The sequence below is a fragment of the Ornithorhynchus anatinus genome, chromosome 4, assembly GCF_004115215.2.
Source record: "Ornithorhynchus anatinus isolate Pmale09 chromosome 4, mOrnAna1.pri.v4, whole genome shotgun sequence".
In the NCBI taxonomy this organism is placed as follows: Eukaryota; Metazoa; Chordata; class Mammalia; order Monotremata; family Ornithorhynchidae; genus Ornithorhynchus; species Ornithorhynchus anatinus.
In genome coordinates, this window is record NC_041731.1 from 6487141 (window position 1) to 6507812 (window position 20672).

General features: G+C 52.0%; 2 protein-coding genes across 2 annotated transcripts in view; one reads left to right on the forward strand and one right to left on the reverse strand.

The window, feature by feature from the left end:
- The window catches only part of TG (thyroglobulin), a 141215-nt gene that overhangs the window by 94707 nt on the left and 25836 nt on the right, over positions 1-20672 (forward strand). The window lies entirely within an intron of this gene.
- The window catches only part of SLA (Src like adaptor), a 30209-nt gene that overhangs the window by 8942 nt on the left and 595 nt on the right, over positions 1-20672 (reverse strand). Inside the window, exons 2-5 of the mRNA XM_007663670.4 lie at positions 9512-9607; positions 4123-4222; positions 3318-3404; positions 2461-2564 (exon numbers count right to left, since the gene is read on the reverse strand). Coding sequence (XP_007661860.1) covers positions 2461-2564; positions 3318-3404; positions 4123-4222; positions 9512-9572 — 352 coding nt within the window. The 5' untranslated portion in view covers positions 9573-9607. The remainder of the gene's footprint in view (positions 1-2460; positions 2565-3317; positions 3405-4122; positions 4223-9511; positions 9608-20672) is intronic.

A 20672-nucleotide genomic window follows, 5' to 3' on the forward strand; every position in this document is an offset into this window, starting at 1 on the left:
AGTACGACCAAAACATGAGGCCCGTTCCCCACCCACAAGGCACTTACACTCTAACAGGAGTAACCGAAAAATGGCAGTGACGCCCAGCCTAAGCTAATGGCTGGATCTGAATTTGAGTCCCAGGATGAACCTCAGTGCAGGCGGCTCCTCTGGGGATCTCTTTTGGTCTTGCATCACCTACACCCAGGGGTCTGTGAGGCAAAGGCCCGGGTTATTTATAGCTCCACACCTGCTGTCCCACACCTGCTCCCCGTCGCGGGGGCTCGGGCCTTGCTGCTCACTGGCTGACTGAGGAGAGCAGGATGCCAGCCCTACTCTTTGATAAAATCAGCTTCGGGGTGTGAGTCTTCGTACGCTTGCTGGGTTGCGAAGCAAGAACGACCCCCCCAGTAACAAGCGGGCTCCAAAGGAGCTCTCGCGATGAATCGGGATGAATTGCCCGTAGTCTGTTTCAAGTTATTTCACTGCCACCCTGGGCTCCTTCGCTGGTTTGTCCCGAGGACCGTGACAGAACCATCCCAGGTCTTCCCCACAGAGAGGGCCCAGTCGTCTCCGCTGGGGCTTTTAGAGTCTGAGAGCCACAGTCGTTCATTTGAGAGTCAAATTCATCTGAGTCATTTCTGAATTTCCCAGATGAAAATCATCCCTGAAACAATACAGTGTTCCGGCTATCGCAGTAGGTCTGGAGGTTTCTCAGACGCCTTTCGTTTGGGCTTCCAAACTGTTCTATTCTCCCACCGTCCTGAGCAGGAAGAGGGCAGAGCTCGCTGGGATCCGGGATCGGTGGGGATATCCGCTGGGGTGTTCCTACACTTTGGACGTTGTCTTTTTCTCAGCCGACAGGAGAACGTCTACCTGCCCCGAGACACAGCTGCCCGATTGAGAGAAGCAGAAGCCGCAGGCTTTAGACACGCAATTTGACTTAATCTTAGCGAGAACCACCGCGTCGATAAATGTCTCCTTTGCCTAGAGCTTCTTACTGTTTCCGTTTACTTGATGCCCTGCCAGGCCCCATCCAACTGCACGCTTGTCGGTTTGAAAATAGGGCCGGAAGAATACGCCAAGGAGCCGGCCCTTTTCCAGATCCCTGGTTTTTCCCAGAAGCCTGGCAGGAAACTAAGTCGGAAGGTGACAATCCACTCCCCACTCAGACGGACAGAGAAGATAGACAAACTGATGGGGATTTGAGGAAGCCTGGAGCCCAACACATAGAGGCTGGTGTAGACCCGCTGTGGAAAGTTGGGAATGAGGGCAAGGGCTTGTGAGAGGGTCCCTTCCTTATCTGGAGAAACATCCACCCAGGCAGCCTTGTCTTCCAATTGGAATTACCTCAAACCCTCCACCAGTGCAGGCTACTTGCCCATTCCAACCGCTTAGTACGGTGCTCTGCACATAGTAAGCGCTCAATAAATACTATTGAATGAATGAATACTTCTCTCACTCATCCACGCACCTCCACGCTTTTCCTTCTTTCTCCTCTTTCCCCTTCCCCTTCTCCTCTCCTCAGATGTGCTAAAGAGAGAGAGGTGGAGCTAAAGACAGCATGTTTAAGAGTAAAATCCAGTTCTCAACACCTGTGTAAGTTTGGAGCTGTCTTTTTCACTTCTGTATCCATCCCTCCCTTTCTTTCTTCTCCTCATTGTAGTATTTATTGAGCACCTACTATGGGCAGGCTTCTATACTGGGTACCTCTTTCAGACAGAGTGCTATACTTGGTACCCCCCGTGGGCAGAGCTCTGTATTGGACACCCCCCCACGCCTTTTTATGGTATTTGTTACTACGCCCCGGGCACTGTTCTAAATGCTGGGGTAGATGCAAGGTAATCAGGTCGGACACAGCCCGTGTCCCACGTGCGGCTCACGCTCTTAATCTCCATTTCGCAGATGAGGCGACTGAGGCACAGAGAAGTTAAGAGACTTGCCCAAGGTCGCACTGCAGACAAGTGGCAGAGCTAGGATTAGAACCCAAGTCCTTCTGACTCCCAGGCCCCTGCTCTATCCTCTAGGACGTGGCGCTTCGCTTGCTCTGCCCTTGTGGACCGAGTACTGTGCTAGATGCTTCCTGAGGATAGAGTGCTGTACTGGATGCCTCCTGTGGGCAGACTGCTGTTCTGGGCACCTTCTTCAGGCAGAGCAGTGTATTGAGCATCTTCTCTACGCAGAGAACTGTACTTAGTACCTACTGCTCACATAGCACTACACTCAGTTCTTGGCAGAGTTCGGTGGTGGTGAAAGATCGATCCTTTCCTTCCCGGCATCCAGCTCACGTGGTCTATCTTCTCCTTTGAGCAGTTGACTAGCCCTGTTATTTTCCGATGTTAGTACCGTCTCCCGCCCCAACTCCCACCCTCTCCAACCTGGGTGGATTTCAGCTAAAGACTCGGTAGCTCTGTGTCGTAGTCGGGGGGTGGGAGGAGGGGGTCCGGCAGCGGCAGAGGAGGAGGGAGAACTGACCCTCACCTTTCTTGGTTTCACTTTCTCTGATCATGAAAGAGCCCGTCTTGGTCTCCGGCAGCTGGAGCAGTTCCTCCGCTTTGTCCCGACCCAGACCTTCAAACAGCCAACTATGGGAAAGCAAAGGGAGGTTAGCGGCGACTGGGTCCGGGGGTGGGGGGAGAAGGCAGGCGGCAAAGTACCAATAGGCCGGAGAACTGCCATTTTGGCTCTTTCGGCCCTGACAGGAAATGCTCAGGTCTGGTCAGAGAGAGCTGGGACGACTGAGGCCGCAGTCCGGCTCTCTCAAGAGGGGGCCATCTTTTCCCCCCGCCATTCTATCCCCCTGGCCCTGGGAGTGGGCTCCCGTGGAAAGGGTCGACCGGTGCTGTTGGGCAGGGCCCCCTGCCCTCCACACGGCTGAAAATCGGCCATCTTTGTCAGAATCTCTGATTCTATTCACGGGCATTATCGTGCAGTGGGATTTTTCCGGAGCCTCTCCGAGGGGGGTCCCCCAGACCCCGGATTCACCCATTACCTTACAAGCCTAGGCTCCCCGGCCCCGGCTTACTCACTGACAGACGTGTCAGGAAGGAGAGCCAAAGCCCCGCCGCAAAAATTGTGTGGGACAGGGACTCTGTCGGATCTAATTATCTGGTGACCTCCCCAGTAGGCTTGGCACATAGTAAGCACTTAATAAGTATCTTCATTATTGTGGTTGTGAGCACAGGCATCTAGAAGGGGAAACCGGACGGCTCCTGCCTGGTTCTGCAAGGAACCTTCTGATGGGTTGGTGCCGTGGGAGGTGGATCTGCCCAGCGGGCGCAGGGTCTTTACCCCCCGAGCTGACAGTCCTTAGCGCTGGGCTCCCGGGAGGTACTCACCCATGGTAAATCTTGGCTACGCACACTCCGGGGATGTAACTCTCGCGCCCCGACCCGAGGGAAACCGCTCTCCACCAGCCCCCTTCGCTGCAAGAAAGACAGGATCGTCTGTCGGCAACTGACGGCAACCATTACGTGGGCCCGCCGCCCGCCTTGTCAGAGAGAAATTGATTTCAAATTGACCGAGAGGAGAGATAGCGGAGATGGGGCATCTATCCAAAATGACCTGTGTGTTCCCAACCCTCTGGGCTTAGGTAACTTGAATCAATCGATCAGTGATACTTACTGAGCACTTACCGTGTGCAGAACACTGTACTGAGCGCTAGGAAAACTTGATATTATCCTCACCCCCAACCCCACGGTGCTTATCTTTAAATTATATATTATGAAGGATTTATTTATAGAAATGTCTGTCTCTAGTCTCTAAGTTCATTATGGGTAGGGAATGTACCTATATCGTTCTGCAACTGTATGGTACGCTCCCAAGTGCTTACAGTGCTCTGCACACAGTAAGTGCTCAATAAATCTGATTGCCTGCGGATGGTCTCAGGCCAGTAGGATCCGTGGGCTCCGTTCCACCTTCCAGAAAGTTAAACGGGGCCCTTTAGGACCCGGCCAGCCGATTGATTGATTGATTGACAGCTCAGAGAGTGAACCATCGGCTCTCTCTCCCCCCAGAGGGTCAGGCCAAGCGAGGGACTGAGCTAGACGGCCAGGCGCTTCATCCGTTTCCTGGCTGGCCTCTTTTCCCGGAGATTTCAGGGGTTTGGGGATGGGGGTGGCGGCGGTGGGACGATTTACTTACTCTGATATGACACGCAGTTTCTCCCCGCGCTGGAATATCGGGGGACTGATGTCGGGGGAGGGATAGTCACAGAGGACAGCGAGAAAATCACTGTCCACTCCTAGGGAAAAACAGGAAATGTTATTGGTGAAAAGCTTGGTTGAGAGAGGGGACCTTTTAGTAGGAATAATAATAGCATTTATTAAGGACTGAATGTGTACAGAGCACTGTGCTAAACGCTGGGAGAGAATACACCGGTGGGAATTAGACGCGGTCCCTGTCCCTCTGTCTGGTGGCTCTTGGTGGTACTAGACCCCAACCCTCCATCATGCCAATTGATCTGTAGAGACTCCTTCCTGGATACGTCGATATGTCCACTGATCGATGGTATTTATTGAGCTCATACTGAGTGCGGAACACTGTGCTGAACACGTGGGAGACTAAAATACAACATACAGTGCTTTGCGTACAGTAAGTGCTCAACAAATACCATTGAATGATTTGAATGAATAGATATGCTTCCTGCCCACAGTGACCTTACAGACTAGAGGGGGAGACAGACATTAATATAAAAAAAAATAATTTATAGATAAGTACATAGTGCTGTGAGGCTGGGATGGGGGTTGAATAAAGGGAGCGAGTCAGAGCGATGCAGAAGGGATTTGAAGAAAAGGAGAAGAGGGCTTAAGTCAGGGAAGACCTCTTGGAGGAGATGTGCCTTCGATAAGGCTTTGAAGGTGGGGAGAGTCATTATCTGCAGAAACCTTGTCTCTACCCTAATGCTTAGTACAGTGCTTGGGATGCTGAAAGTACTTAATGAATGCCTCATTTATTATTACTATTCATTTTGAAATGAATAAGGTAAGGCCAGTAACGGCAGCGGTTCGTCCCAGGCTCTCGGCTCTGACTGGGTCTCCTCAGTTGTCCAAGCCAGCTGGCTGTTTGAATGCTGGTCTTGTTAGATAGGCCTGCCCCAACCCTGTCTGAGGTTTCTGGGGGTTTTCACCTACATTTCCTGGAAACACTGCCTGAGCCAGATGGTCTCAGGCAAATCACGGTGTCTCTGGGGATTCGGTCTCAAGACCCCCAAGGAATGGGAGTCGGTGAGGATGAGGAATCGTGACAACCTGGAGGCAACGTTATTCCCCCCGGCTCTGGGCCATCGGCTCGGGGACACGTTGAGACGAAAAGCCTGTCTCCTGAAATGACTTATTTTCACCAGCTCCCATTCCTTGGCAGCCTACATAAAGGGAAACTTGGAGTCTGCAACAGGCTAGCCCAACTGCGTCATCAGGCATAAGAACCTATAATAATAATAATAATAATTAATCATAACTGCAGTATTTGTTAAGCGCTTACTGTGTGCCGGGCACTGTATTAAGCCCGGGAGTAGATACAAGCTAATCAGGTTGGAAGCAGTCCCTTTCCCATGTGGGGTTCAGAGTCTTAATCCCCATTTTGCCGATGAGGAAACTGAGGCACAGAGAAGTGAAGTGACTTGCCTCAAGCAGCAGACGAGTAGTGGAGACGGGATTAGAACCCAGGTCCTCCCGACTCCCAGGCCCGTACTCCGTCCACTAGGCCACGCGGTGATCTGACGCGATTAGACAGATCATCTCGGCGGTTCCCGGGTCCCGTCTCCAACGGCGATGGGATGCCGGGAGGACGGTGCAGCTGCGTCCCGATCGGGATCCGGTGGTCTGGGAGAGGAGGACCACCTCCAGGGGAAGCAGGGCTTTCCTTCTGATTGATATTCTAGAAGTAGTTTCTCTTTCTGGATCAGTTCCACTTGGGGAGGTCGGGTTCTCTTAACTCTCTGCTTGGCAGAACAAATAAAGCCGGGCCCGGTTCTGACCTCACTGAGAAAAGGGAGGGCTTGCAGAAGCGTACACATCATCCAGAGAGCGGATGAACGATGGGGGTGACGAGCCCTAGGGGGGCTAGTCGTCGTCTGTGACTTCAGATCCCTGGGAGCTGGGGACTCTGCACTAGGTGTATATCGTACTCTCCCAAGCGCTTAGTGCAGTGCTCCGCACGCAGTAAGTGCTCAGTAGATACCACTGATCGATCGACTGATAGACGGATAAGGAGATGGCCATTTCTACAGCCCTGTTGCCTCAGTTTGAATACCCAATAAGAGAAAAGGACTTGAGGGTTGTGGGGAGGAAGGTTTCCGGTTGAAAAGGTGTGGAAAGTTTTTCAGAAGAGGGCTGAAAATCGGCTGATTGGAGAGGCTTTCTTGGCTGGGTCGGTTCGGGTCTCGGGGGGTAGAAAGAGGGGATGTTGGGGAAACACTCAGTTTGGCCTGGGCGGCGGGGGTCGGGGGGGAGATCCTCTCGCCTCCGTAAAAGTTGATCGGGGATGGAAAAAGTCAACCGAGCTCGCATCATTTGCATCTTGAAAAAAATCCCAAAGGTAAATTCACACGGGTGTTTTCACGAGATCTGCTCAAGCGTTCAGACCCCTCTTTCAAGAACACAAGGCCTTCGCCTGGGGTGGCCGCTCCGGGGGTCACGTGGTGGGAACAGGGAACCCCGAGACCTGGATCCCGTGGAAGCCGGGCCTGGCAGAAAAGGGGAACGTCGCCAGAAATCGCCTCTCGATGGGGCCAGAATGCACTAAGAGGACTTTTTGAGTCAGTGGGCAGAAACTGTCATCAGAATCACTGGGGCTGCAGAAAAAGCAGCCAGACCGAGTCATCTGTGAGCCTTGAGGTCCCTTTCTGTTGTTTACAAAACCTCCATAGTTCTGCGTTCCTGAACCCACACATTTAGGAATAGGGGAGCCGGGGCCAGGGTGGGGAGGGGAGGCCGGGGGAGGTGTGGGCCATGATCGGAAACTACGTGTCGGTCTGGAGTGCAGACTCTGTGATTCCTTATCACTCAGTCAAATCTCCTTGAGTTGTTTTTGAGTTGGGCAAGCAGTTTTACTGGGTCACAGAAAGTTAAGGGATCCTTGCCAACCTTCCTGTGTGAGCAGCCGACAGCGCGCTGGAGTGTGTTTGGGTGTATGTATGTGTGGACGCGTGTGTCTGTCCCCCGTTTAGACCCTTGAGCGGACAGGGGATGAGACTCAGTGATAAGAGGTAAATTGACACTGAATTTGTAGAGCGCCTTTTATTTTCCCGACCTCATCCTATCCGTCGTCTCCCTGGTTTCCACAGCATCCCTGTGGATTAGTCAGGGGCAGGTAATGAAGACCCTGCAGTATATACGAGCAAGCCAAATTAGCACGACCTAGTGGATAGAGCGTGGGCCTGGGAGTCAGAAAGACATGGGTTCTAATCCCGACTCCACCGCTTGCCTGCTTGTCTGTGCCTCAGTTTCCTCAATTGCAAAATAAGGATTAGACTGTGAGCACCATGTGGGACAGGGACTGTGTCCAACCTGATTAACTTGTTTCTAGCCCAGCTCTTACGACATGCTTGGCGCACGGCCACCACTTAATAAATACCATAACACGGCAACAACTGAAAGAAAAAAGCAAGGTACCGGTAGGTTAAAAAACTGGAAAAAAGGGCAGACTAGCGTGCAGGCCTAAGAGCTATGCCGGGGCTCTTCGCCTCCGACTCCTTGACCGGAAGCCATGCTGCTGCACGAGGGTGGAGCAGTCGGCCGCTTGCGGAAGAAACAGGGCCAGAAATTGCTTCCGCGGAAGTTCTCTGAGACCGGGGTGGCAAGGCTACCGCCGGGCCGGGAGAGGTGGGTGCTCTCCGCCCACGGCTCCCGGGCCCACGAGACAAGGCCGTGAAGTTTCTGGGTGGGCTCAGAAGCGTTCCCGGGCGGCTCAAGCAGCGTGGCCTAGAAGATAGAGCCTGGGCCTGGGAGTCAGAAGGACCTGGGTTCTAATCCCAGCTCTGCTACTTGTCTGGGGAGTGATCTCGGGCAAGTCACTTCACTTCTCTGTGCCTCAGTTACCTCATCTGTACGGCGGGGATTGAGGCTGAGAGCCCTACGCGGGACATGGATTGTGCCCAATCTGTACCGCAGCGCTTAGCACGGTGGCCGACGTGTAATAAGCTTTTAACAAATATTTTTAAAAAATAAAGCCAGGGGAGGCAATGGCAATGTGGGTGCCCGGGTCCGGCTCCAAGAGCACAGCTCGGGGAACCGGGAAACCAGGGTCTACCTGGGGCTGTTAGAGTGGGTGTAATTAGCTCCAGTCCTGCCGACGGCCTGTCTGTCGGGGCTGAGTCAACCCGTTGCTCTTACCCCAGAGCCGGGCTCCTTTCTGAGGACCAAGCGGGCACTTGGCTGAGTCTCAGGACAGAGCAAGCAGTTGAGTACGTGCCAGGGTGGCTCTCTGAACCCCAAGGCCCAAGTGCCCAGGGTGCCCCCCAGTAAGACTCCAGACCGCAGAAACACCTGCAGCCCTCCTGGCCGCCAAGGGGTCAAAGTGTTCATGTCTCATTTCATCCTCTTGGATCACCTGTCTCGGGCCACAAATTTGCTTTTTTTTTTTTTGAAAACGTAATTCCTCCCCAGGTACACCTCCCCGAGGCAGGAGGGGGCAAAGTTGGGAGATGAGGAATTGTACCAAGACTCGGGCAGGAATTTTATTAATAGGAGGGAGCCAGGAGCCAGGAGACCTGGGTTCTAATCCCAGCTCTGCCACTTGGCCTCGGGCAAGTCACTTTGACTCTCTGGGCCTAACTTTTCTTGTCCGCAAAGTGGGACTAATAACACCCTCCTTTCCCTTCCGTACGGTGATGTCAGAAGGATTAAAAATCGATGTCGTGTGAAAGCCCTCTAGAAAAGAAACAGTGTGAGCCACAATTGAGGTGACGTTATTAATAGCCTCCTGGTTCTGTCCAACATCTGTGTGAAGAAACTTGCTCACTGAGTAACTTCTCTGTGCCTTGGTTTCCTCATCTGTAAAATGGGGATTTACCGCCTGTTGTCCCTCTCCTATGAACTGTGAGCCTGGTGGGGGACAGGGACCGTATCCAGTTAGTTTTGTATCTGCCCCAGCGATCAGTACAGTGCTTGGCACAAATAATAATAATGGTATTTGTTAAGCGCTTACCATGTGCCAAGCACTGTTCTAAGTGCTTAACAGATGCCATTAACTACGTTATTGTCTAATGGGCCTTACCACTTGGAAAATCATTTGCAGCTGGTCCTGTAAACACTGCGTCTGAACACTCCAAGAAAGCCGGAGAGCCACAGACGGGGGGGACCGGTGAGGACAGGTGGCCCACAGCCATTACCCAGAAGCCCACGGCTGGGACGTGACCTTGAAAGCCCGCGCTTCCCGCCTAGGTTCTCCTGGGGATTTAGTCCGACGCGGACAGCCCCGATTAGCAAGCATTTAGTACAGCGTTGGGCACACAGTAAGCACTCGATAAATACCACCGACTGATGGGGATCCTGCCCCCTACCCCGTTCCCACCCCCGGAGACCCAGCTTACCTGGAAGGCAGGGTGGGGGCCTGGCCGGTGGAGCTGCCTCCGTCTTCACAGCGTTGCCCATCGCTCCCACTCCGGTTCGGACGTACAGACCCAAGGCTGAGGCAGGGGGACAGACAGACAGAACGCGGGCTGAGCACCACGCCCCCGCTGAGAGGGAGGAGAGCGAGAGCCCCGTTCAAAGGGCATCGTGGGCCATGGCGAGCACCTGGGCTCCCGGGGAGCTGGCGTCTTCGTGTGCTGAAGGCAGCTCGGGGTTTGGTAGACCTGCGGGGCTCGAGTTCCTTTATCGGGGGAATGACGGAGAAAACCGCAGAGAGGGAAGTTGCTAGTAAATACTGCAAGTAGCAGAAGTTTCCATCGCTCTGAGCGCAGGCGGGAGGAAGTCAGAGCGGTAGCTGTCTGTGGGACGCAGCCGAGCGGGAGTCTGCACCTCTGCTTCCCTGAGTCCAGGGAGCGAGCCCAAGAGTCTGCCGACTAGCTCGGACGGAACGGTGTGGGGCCTTCCGAGATCAGAGGGTCTGGGGTGTGAATTACCAACGCTGCCTCGGGCTGTCCCGAGCAAAGCCAAGCAGATGTTCCAGAGACCCCCACCGCCCCCCTCCAAGCTCCCACGTTTCATGTTCCGACTGCCTGGAACATCCTCCCTCTTCAAATATGACAGACAATTACTCTCCCCACCCCCGTTCAAAGCCTTATTGAAGGCACATCTCCTCGAAGAGGCCTTCGCTGACTTAGCCCTCCTTTCATCTTCTCCCATTCCCTTCTGCGCCACCTTGACTTGCTCCTTTTTTTCACCTCACCCCCTCCCAGCCTCCCAGCATTTAGGTAGATAGCCGTCATTTATCTGTTTATATACATGTCCGTCTCCCCCTCTAGACTGCAAGCTCGTGGTGGACAGGGAATGTGTCTGTTATATTGGTATATTGTCCTCTCCCCAGAGCTTTAGTACAGTGCTCTGCACGCAGTAAGCGCTCAATAAATGCAATTGACTGACTGACTCCTCTTCCTCCTCACATTTCCCAAGCGCTCAGCCCGAGGCTCAGCTCTCAGCCGGAGCCGGCGCACGCTCCTAATACTGCCGTTCCCATGGCTCCTAGCTGGGCAGGGTGCACAGAGCAAACGGAAAAGAATGAGGCAGCTATCCAGGGGTTCAATTCCCAGGAATTGACCGTCTGAGCTCCGGCGTGGTACCTATTAAGCGCTTACTTTGTGCCAAGCACCGCGCTGAGGTAGATACCGGATAATCAGGTTGGACACAATCCCTGTCCCACTTGGGGCTCCGAGTCTAAATAGGAGGGAGTAGGGTTGAGTCCCTATTTTACAGATGAGGAAACAGGCCCAGTGAAGTTACTTGGCCAAGGTCACACACAGCAGGCAAGTGGTGGAGCCAGGATTAGAACCCAGGTCTTTGGACTCCTAGGCCTGTGTTCTTTCTACCAGGCTACACTGCTTCCTGGAGGGCACACTGTTTCCCGTTGGGAATGTCAGGCTGTCTGCTCCCTTCCGTAGGCTCACTCGCCCCATTACTGAGGAACTGGGGCTAACAAAGTCGTCACAGAAAACAGAAGATAGCCTAGTGGAAAAAGCACAGTCCTGAGAGTCAGAGGACCTGAGTTCTAATCCTTGCTCTGCCACTTGCTTGTTGTGGGACCCTGGGCAAGTCAAGCGCAATGTGGATAGGGAATATGTCTGTCTATTGTTGTATTGGACTCTCCCAAGGGATTAGTACAGTGCTCTGCACAGAGTAAGCGCTCAATAAATATGATTGACTGCCTGTACCTCCGTTTCCTTATCTGGAAAATGGGGATTCAATACTTTTTCTCCCTATGACCTAGACAGGGAGCTCCAGGAGAGGCAGGAATCATGTATAATCTGATTATTTGCCCCTGCACTCTGCACAGAAACCCCACAGTTATATTTACTACATGGCCAGCAAGCTGAATATTCCACTTGAAAACGGGTGCAGGAGCACTGTGTTCTCCCTGTCCCCAGAAGCCGTCCATGAGGGTCCAGCGGAAAAGTGGCAGAGCTGTGATTAGAACCCAGGTCCTAATTCTCAGATCCCACCCCCACCCCCAGTCTCCCTGACTCCCCCTAATATCTCCCTCCAAGGATGCAGAGAGGTCCTTTACAGATCCAAAACTGGCAATTCACCTCTAGATTTATGTGGGGGCCTCCCTCCTCCACCAATCCAGCCACCACCCAAATCAGCATGGTTCTCACAGTCCCCCAGTCGCAGTCTCACAGCTTGCTGGCCATGTAGTAAATATAACTGTGGGGTTCCTTTAGCACTTACTATGTGTTGAGCACCGTGCAGAGTGCTGGGGCAAATAATCAGGTTACACATGGTTCCTGCCTCTCGTGGGGCTCCCAGTCTAGGTCAAAGGTCTAGGTCATTTCACCCTTCCCTGCACCCCTTTTCCCATGAGGTCCCCAGACCTCTGCCCAGTTGCTCTTGTGCAAATTTCCCCCCACTTCTCTTTCAGGAACAATTCTGGATCGTGCATCTCTTCCTCCACCACCCCGGCTCCCTCTGCCCTCTCGGCCCCAGCTCCTTCATCTGTCCTCCTCCTCTTTCCCGGGCTCCTCCTCCTCCAACCCCATCAAGACTCACAGAGAGTCCCAGCTCCCCAAGAAGACCCGCAATCCTCCCCCTGACATTCTCTGCCTCGCCCTGGCAGTGAACCGAAAAGTAGAAAGCGAAACCTCCCTCCCCATCCCCCCCGCCGAATGGTCTGTGTCATCCGTCCAGGAGTCCTGGCAGGTCCGGCCCGCGGTCAGGGTCCCGCCCAGCCTGGAATTGAGGAGGGGGTGGGGAGCACAGTCCGGGAATGTCAGGGAAAGAGGTTCGAGCTTCAGCCTAGGAAGAGGAGTTCACCTAATTTCTGGTAGGAGGTGTCTTAGACAATTCAGGGTAGATAAAGAAGAGTTTCAATGGGGGTGGGTTACCCTTTACTGCCCTTGATCTGAACCAGGTGCTGTTCCTTAGAGAGCAATTCTGTGTGGTTCTGAACATCCGACGGGCCTCCTTCGCCCCTCGGCCCACCGAGAAGCAATGTGGCCCGAGGGCCAGGAGATTCAATAATAATAATCATCATTATCGTATTTGTTATGTGTCACGCGCGATCTAAGCACTGGAGTAGATACAGGGTCATCAGGTTGGACACAGTCCCTGTTCCTCGTGAGACTCACAGTCTAGGTAGGAGGGAGTAGGATTTAATCCCCATTTTACGTATAAGGAAGTAAGGTCCAGAAAAGGTAAGTCACACAGCAAGGTCACACAGCAGAAGAGTGGCAGAGCTGGGATTAGAACCCAGGTCCTGCGACCCCCAGGCCCGTGCTTTTTCCACTAGACCAAACTGCTTCTCAGGTTCTAGTCCGGCTTGCTCCGTGACTTTGGGAAAGTCACTTCACTTCTCTGGGCCTCAGTTTCTTCATCTGTTAGGTGGGGATGAATTACCGCATTCTCCCTCCCTCTGAGACTGTGAGCTCCTTGTGGGACAGAGACGGTATCCAATCCGATTAGCTTACAGTTACTCCAACGTATAGCACAGCGCTTGGCACAGCAGCTGTTATCCCAGGCGAAGAGGTTGCAGGTCTCATTCATTGACCCCCAAAGAAATAGAGGCCCAGAGACGGTAGAGGTCTGGTCCAAGGAACTGCCCTGAGTTAGGGGTGGGAATAGGAGTCTGCAGTTTCTCCGTCGACGGGAACCTGCTCTCCCCCCGACTGGGATCGGACAGAGCTCTGAGTTTCATTCTGCTCCGATGTGGTGGAAACCCCGTGGTCTCGGCCTCAGAGAGCCACAGCAAGGTTTGTCTCCGATTGTCCGTCAGAGTCCATCCAAATGGACAGTCAGAGTATGGACGGACAGTATTCTGCCCCCAGTTGGTGCTCGGTACACGCCCCTGATTGATTGATATAAAGAAGGAGACATTTAGAGCAGATGGGCATCTCCTCGGCCATCCGCCAGTGCCGTCGTGGTCGGGGATTTATCGCGGGTGCTGAAGCCGGGGTGACAGGGGACTAGCTAAAGCCAAGGCCTGCTGGACCTCGGAAGAGGTTCCCCCCGGCCCCCATCGTCTGCTTTTGAAATTCCCACCGTTGCTGTGAAGTTGGAGGTAGATCCGGACGGCAGGACCTTATTGCTCTGGAGCCGGGACCCCCACCCCTGACAGTGGCTCAGCCTCAGGTGGTCTCACTGCCGGGGGCACTAGCCACCGCCCCGGGTGCCAGCATCCAGAGACCAAAAACCACATCCTGAGCAAGAGAGAGCGAGAACACAGCCGGTCCTCCACCCAACGGCGACGTGACCTCCTTAGAAACAGGTGTTCTCTGCCTGTATGTATTTTCCTTTGGGTCGGTAGGAAGAACTTCTAAGCGTGCAGGTGAAAGACCTGAAACCTGAACCCAGAGTGGCAGAGGGGGTAAGGTAAGCTTCACAGCCTTCCGAAAAACATGCCCTCCCCAACCCACGGTGTTCGGTAACTTCCCCGAGCGAGACGTGGGTCCGCCCATCACCGGGCCGGGTTAGCCGGAAGGCTAGCCTCTTTCCTCTCTGCCCTTGGCCCCCGCAGTTCGGTCCCTGCTGACCTTACTCCAGGTGGCTGGTCACACAGAGGGTGGTCATCGGGGTGCTTGAGGGGGCTGGGAGACCCCCCCCCCCGCAAGGCCAGGTGCTGGGAACCAGAGCAAGAGGCCATCAGTGATGTTTGGGAAGTAGATGGCGGGTGAGCCCCATGTGGGACAGTCCAACCCGACTAAGTTGACATTTACTGCAGTGCTTAGAACAGAACTTGACACATAGTTGTTATTATTATAATGTTTTCACAAGGCAGACAAAGATGTGGTGGGTCACGGAAGGGGTGATTATGGAGGTGCCCTTCAATCAGTCAGGCGATGGTATCCGTTGAACCTTACTGGATGCAGAGCACTGAACTAAACACTTGGGAAAGCACGATATAATGGAGTTGGTAGACGCAATCACCGCACGCGGGGAGTTTACCGTACCTTTGGGCACGGAGCTGGTGGTTAGCACAATCCAGCCTGACCCTTTTTTGCTGTATTTGTAAAACGCTTACTATGTGCCCGAAACGGTACTAGGGTAGATGATTACGTTTGACACAGTCCCTGTCCCACAAAGCGCTCACGGTTTTAATCCGCATTTTACAGTTGAGGGAACTTAGGCCCAGAGAAGTGAAGTGACTCGCACAAGGTCACACAGCAGACAAGTGGCAGAGCCAGAATTAGAACCCAGGTCCTTCCGACTCTCTGGGCGGTACCCGAACCACGTGGCTCGATCACCATCCCTGTTTGCCAGCCGGGTTGCTTTCCCCTCTGGACTGTAAATTCCTTGCGGGCAGTGAGCATGTCTACCGACGCTGTTGTATTGCGGTCTCCCAAGCATTTAGTACGGTGCTCTGCACGCAGTAAGTGCTCAATAAATTCCACTGATTGATTGACACTGTGAGCATCTGCTGAGGGTAACTCGCCGAAGGGCTGAGTTACCGCAACTGCCATGGAAATTCACGAGCCCAGCTTCAGTAGTAGTTGGAATAATACCTATGGTATTTATTAAACGCTTACTATTGGCCAAGCACTGTCGTAAGCGCCGAGTAGAAAATCGGGTCCCACCTGGGGCTCACAGTCTAAGTTGGGGGGGAAGCAGGAATTAGATCCCCATTTTGCAGATGAGGCACAGAGAAGTTAAGTGATTTGTCCCAGGTCAAACAGCAAGTATGTGGTGAAGCTGGGATTAGAAGCCGGGTTCTCAGGTTCCCAGGACCAAGCTCTTTTCTCTAGGTCACACTGCTGATGGGAAGCAGCATCACACAGTGGTTAGAGCACGGTCCTGGGAGTCAGAGGGTCGTGGGTTCTAAACCCGGCTCCGCCACTTGTATGCCGAATGACCTCGGTCAAGTCACTTCATTTCTCTGGGCCTCAGTTACCTCATCTGTAAAATGGGGTTTGAGACTGTGAGCCCCACATGGGACAGGGCACTGCGTCCAACCCAATTTGCTTACATCTACCCCAGTGCTTAGTACAGTGCCTGGCCCACGGTAAGAGTTTAACAAATACCACTTTTTTTTAGTAGTAGTAATAGTATTTATTCATTTAAGAGTATTTATTGAGCGCTTACTATGTACAGAGCACTGTACTAAGCGGTTGGAATGGACAGTTCGGCAACAGATAGAGACAATCCCTATCCAGTGACGGGATGCTTACTGCGTGCAGAATACTGTACTACGTTCTTAGAGTGGACGCATGTGGGAATTGTCCATGATCCCCGTCCCTCGACGGAAGGCTCTCAATCCAAGAATCTCTAGGCCTCTTAGGAAGCCTACGCTTGGCTCCGTGAAGAGCGGAACGCCCGCCTCATTCGACAACAGGGTTGTGCACGTGCTTGCTGTGTTGGAGGAAATCGTGGCACACCTCCGTGTGGTACTGGAGAAAATAGTTGTGCACAGGAAGGTAATTTTGGAGAAAATGGTTAGGTACATGTAGACAGAGTTGGAGGAAATGGTGCAGAAGCATGAGGTGTTGGAAAATATTGTTGTACACATGCTCGTAGTGTTGAAGGAAATGGTTTTGCGCATGCTTACGGGCTTGGTCGGAGTGAGTTCTACAGCTCAGGTTTTCCTCAGCGCGGAAGGACTGACTGTTCGTACTGAAGGTTTACCCCTTGTAGCGGTCACACTCGGTTTGAGGCAGTTTGTATTTTGGGTCTCATATATTAAGAAGCTTCTTAATTTTCTGGTTCTCTTTGTATCTTGTCTATTCCTCTTTCTCCTGCCTCTTCTAATATGATTATAAGTTCCTCAAGGACAGGGAACCCGTCTTACTCTTCTTCTGGAATTCCCCCAGGGCCAGGCGGATCACTCTGACTGGGCTCTCAGAAGTTGCTCAGAAACTTTATTGTCGACTGATATTCATATTCGGAGTAGATGTCGGGTGAATGATCAGCCTGGGGGACCCTGTATGATTTTTACTATGATATTTGTTAAGTGCTGCACTAAGTGCTGGGGCAGATATAAGCTAATGGATACGGTCCCTGTCCCACATGAGGCTCATAGTCTTAATCTCCATTTTATAGATGAGGTAACTGAGGCACAAAAACGCTCAGTTATTTGCCTAAGGTCGCATAGTAGACAGTGGTTTGGGAAAGTACAGTGCCCACAGGATGCTACTAGGAACCTTGGGATGCTTGTTCTACTGGAGGTCCATCCCAGGAGTTGGGGGAAGGACCCAGATTGAATACCCTTCAACTCTCCCTCTTTTTCTCTCATTTTTCCTCCAGTAGCCATCTATTTATTTATATCAATGTCTATCTCCCCCTCTAGACTGTGAGCTCACTGTGGGAAAGGAATGTGTCTTTATTGTTATTTCATACTCTCCCAAGAGCTTAAGAATGTTCTCTGAACACAGTAAGCACTCAATAAATGCAACTGACTGACTGACTGACTGACTATGGCCCTTGGATCTATGAATGGATCCGAACTCTTTTCCAACTGGCTGTTATTTTTGGCCTACGCCATTTCTTGTGCTAACAAATTCCATGTGTTTGCCCCCCGGTGGGAATGAATGCTACAAAACCAGAAAATAAGACCTTCTGGTGCATCCACCATGATTTTTCAATAACTTCAGGCTTTTAAAGGAGGACAATTCTGATTTTTTGTACTCGTAATGGACTTCAGTCTTCAGACGATTTGACGCGCATTGTTTTGATAGAGTCCTTCTATCTGCGGGTCTTTTGACTATTATTTGAAGGTTCCAAAAGTAACTGAGTTCTTAAAGTCCGCCCCTGCTCCTCTGATGGGTTCGGTGGTTTTTGTTTTGTAAAAAATTTTATTTAAGTGCTTACTATGTGCCAAGCACTCTACTAAACACCGGGGTAGATACAAGCTAATCAGGGTGGACACAGTCCATGTTCCACCCGGGGATCACAGTATTAGCCTCCGTTTTACAGAAGCAGTAAATGTGGAATGGAGAACTTGGGTGACTTGCCCAAGGTGAAGCTGGGCTTAGAACCCAGGTCCTTGTGAATTCTAGGCCCGTGCTCTATCCAAAATTGTCCCCCCAAATGAGCTGGGAGTGACAGGAAAGGAAGATGTGCTCTCAGCCTCTTGGCAACTTTCACACCAACCCTGAACCAAATTCCCATCACCCACTGTTGCTGCTTGCTGGAACTTTCTCTCATCGCTCAGCTCTGGGAGGGGCGGGGGAAGCCTGCTGGAGCCCTGCCCCGAAACAGCGAGGAAGAGGGGGAATCTGTCCTCTCCCATGATGACACGGACACCGCACCTTGCTCTGATGTCTCCCTTTCCCGCACCGTCAGCGGGACTCTCTGTACCAAACTGGCCGGTAGAGTTATGATCTAGAGCAGTACTTAGGCGGAAGGAAGTACAGAAGGACAGAGTCTGTTTTTTTTTTGTCCTTGGGGTGAGGAGCGTAAGCGCGTTGGGAACACGGTGTCCTCAGTCCGTTGGGTTGGGCTTTTTTCTTGACCTTCCGGGAAAGCCGCTGCCTCCTCCTGCCTCTCTCGTCAGCCTCCGATCCCTCTGATGATAGCGGTATTGAAAACACGAAGCAGGCGGAACACCCTGTATTCAGATTGCCACCCACAGGTTTGGGAGGGGCTGTCCCCCGGGACTGCCGTTTCCAGGGTTTTAATGAGAAAGTGGAAAGCAGAACTCTCTCTCCCACTGGGATCGGGGGACTCCTGGCGGGGACTTGGATGGCATTTCCAGTCCTGGGTCGAGTGGGGATCACTTTAGCAGTCAGTGGAACCGTACCCCAGTAGAAGGCTCGTCTTTTAGCGCTGTTGAATTCTAAAGCTGGTATTGCCTACGGTGCACCCTGATGAGCTTACTTTGGCGTGACAGTTCCTTCCCCTCCCATCAAAGCATTTTGACTGACTTTATCGAGCGATCAAAACCCTTCTCCATTTAGGAGAGATAAAGGCAACAGGAGGTGCTGATAACCCTTGGAAAATTAGGTTCTGTGTCAGCATATGTGTACATTAAAAATAGAATTGAAGTTTTAACTAAGGGCTTAAATATTTATGTAGCTCTTTGGTCTCGTTATTGTGCTTCTTTGATTTAAATCCCTTTTTCAAATAGAACTGTATTATTTTGATCAAGAGAAGTAGCGTGGGCTAGTGGAAAGAGCACGGTCCTGGGAGACAGAGGACCTGGGTTCTAATGCTGGCTCTGCTTCTGGTCTGCTGAGTGACCTTGGACAAGTCACTTCACTTCTCTGTGCCTCAGTTTCCTCATCTGGAAAATGGGGATTCAATATCTGTTCTCCCTCCTACCTCAAATGGGAGTCCCACGTGGGACAGGGATTGGGTCTGATCTCACTAACTCGTGTCTACCCCACTGCTTAGAACAGCGCTTGACAGATAGCAACTGCTTTACAAATACCAGAACCAGAAGCACTGTGGCCTAGAGGATAAAGCACAGGCCTGGGGGTCCCACAGTGGGCTCACAGTCTTAATCCCCATTTTTACAGAGGAGGTATTTGACGTGCAGAGAAGTGAAGTGACTTGCCCAAGGTCAGAGAGCAGACAAGTGGCGGAGCTGGGATTAGAACCCAAATCCTTCCAAATCCCAGGCCCATGTTCTATCCACTAGGATCACGCTCCCCATTTGTCACCCTCAAAGCTCACAGTGAAAAGTGGTCCCCTCGGACCGGCTCTGCCCATCCACCTCCAGGGACATCTTGAGCACCAGTTATTCCAATCCCGTCCATCTCAACGGGCACCTTGAGCACTGGCTATTCCCATCCTTAAAATCTCCAGGGCAGGAGTGTCCGCCCTCCCCACAACACCCCAACACACGCATACACACACCCCCCCCCTTAGAAATCCACATTTCCCCCTGCCCGAGTCCTGGCAAGTACTGAAGCAAGTTCCCCTCGGCTCCGTTGAAGTCTGTTTCCACATCTCACCTCCCCAGGTGAATTTTCAATTCTGTCAAACCCCCAGTGAATCAGTAAATGTGTCACTGGTGTTTTACACCCCAAGTGTGGCTCGCTGCCCTCGTCACCTGAAGTTACTCACAAACAGGGGGTAGTCGGTCCTGAATCTGCCCTGTTTCAGGTGAGGCTCCATAACGCAGCCAAAATGCCAAGCTCATGGCTCACCTCAACATCTTTAAAGAGACAGAGATGTTTTTGTCCCGTTTCACTAAGAATCAAAGTTTTTTCATCCTTGAGCACATGGGCTTGCCTAGGGTAATTTTAATGAGCAAACCCTGTTGATGAAATTAACTTTCACCTTTTTATCGTCTTTGTTTTAGTGGGAGCCCTGGCCGACAGAGATAACTTTGTCCCTGTCTTAGGGCTTATCCCACAGTAAGAGCTTAATAGAACCCGCCATAATTAGCGGCTTCTTTCTGCTTTCTGCTGAATTCCACACCTCTTGACATCCAGTCGGGCTGGGCGAGATTTTTCCCAGAGCAATTTAAAGTCCGACTTCCAAATTTCTTTGAATCCCGTGAACCCACCTGAGATCCACCAGCTGCCCAGATCACATCTCCAGGCGGTCCCTTTCCCAAACACAGAAGGAAATCTCTGGCAGCAAAGTGGCCGTACCCTTGAACACCTAGTAGTCAAGTAAAGTTAGCCAGCCAGCTGCTATGAACTGGGAAAACTTTAAAGCCCTTAGAAAGCTCTTGTCCAAAGCAGAAATTAAGTGCAGACTAGTAGTAATGTCGGTCTGAAGCCCTGGGCCGGTATATTAGGTTGGCGACTTGACGTGGCAGAAATGCCTCACAAATTCTCAGGTTAAACTATGCCCAGTTTGCTCTTTATGCAGACTCGTTTGCCATCTTAACGTCTCTCTCGAGCCAAATCGCGTGAGAGCTTTGAAAAAAGAACCCTGTAATTTCTGCTCCTTACACATCCTGTGACAGTTCAGTTTTGATTAGCTATTGATCCACAGTATGATACCTCTGTAAGGTTCTATTTTTAGTGACTGGTGAGTGACACATGCTTACACACAGGCACACACACACACACACACACACTTGGACGTCATCGGGAGCTGCATAAGAATCCTTCACTCTTGAAAAGGGGGTTGTGGCCTCTTGTCCAACAGTTCCTTTCAGGTTCCCAAAAGGATCTAACTGCAGATGCAAGAGAAACCAATCTCCCACTCTCA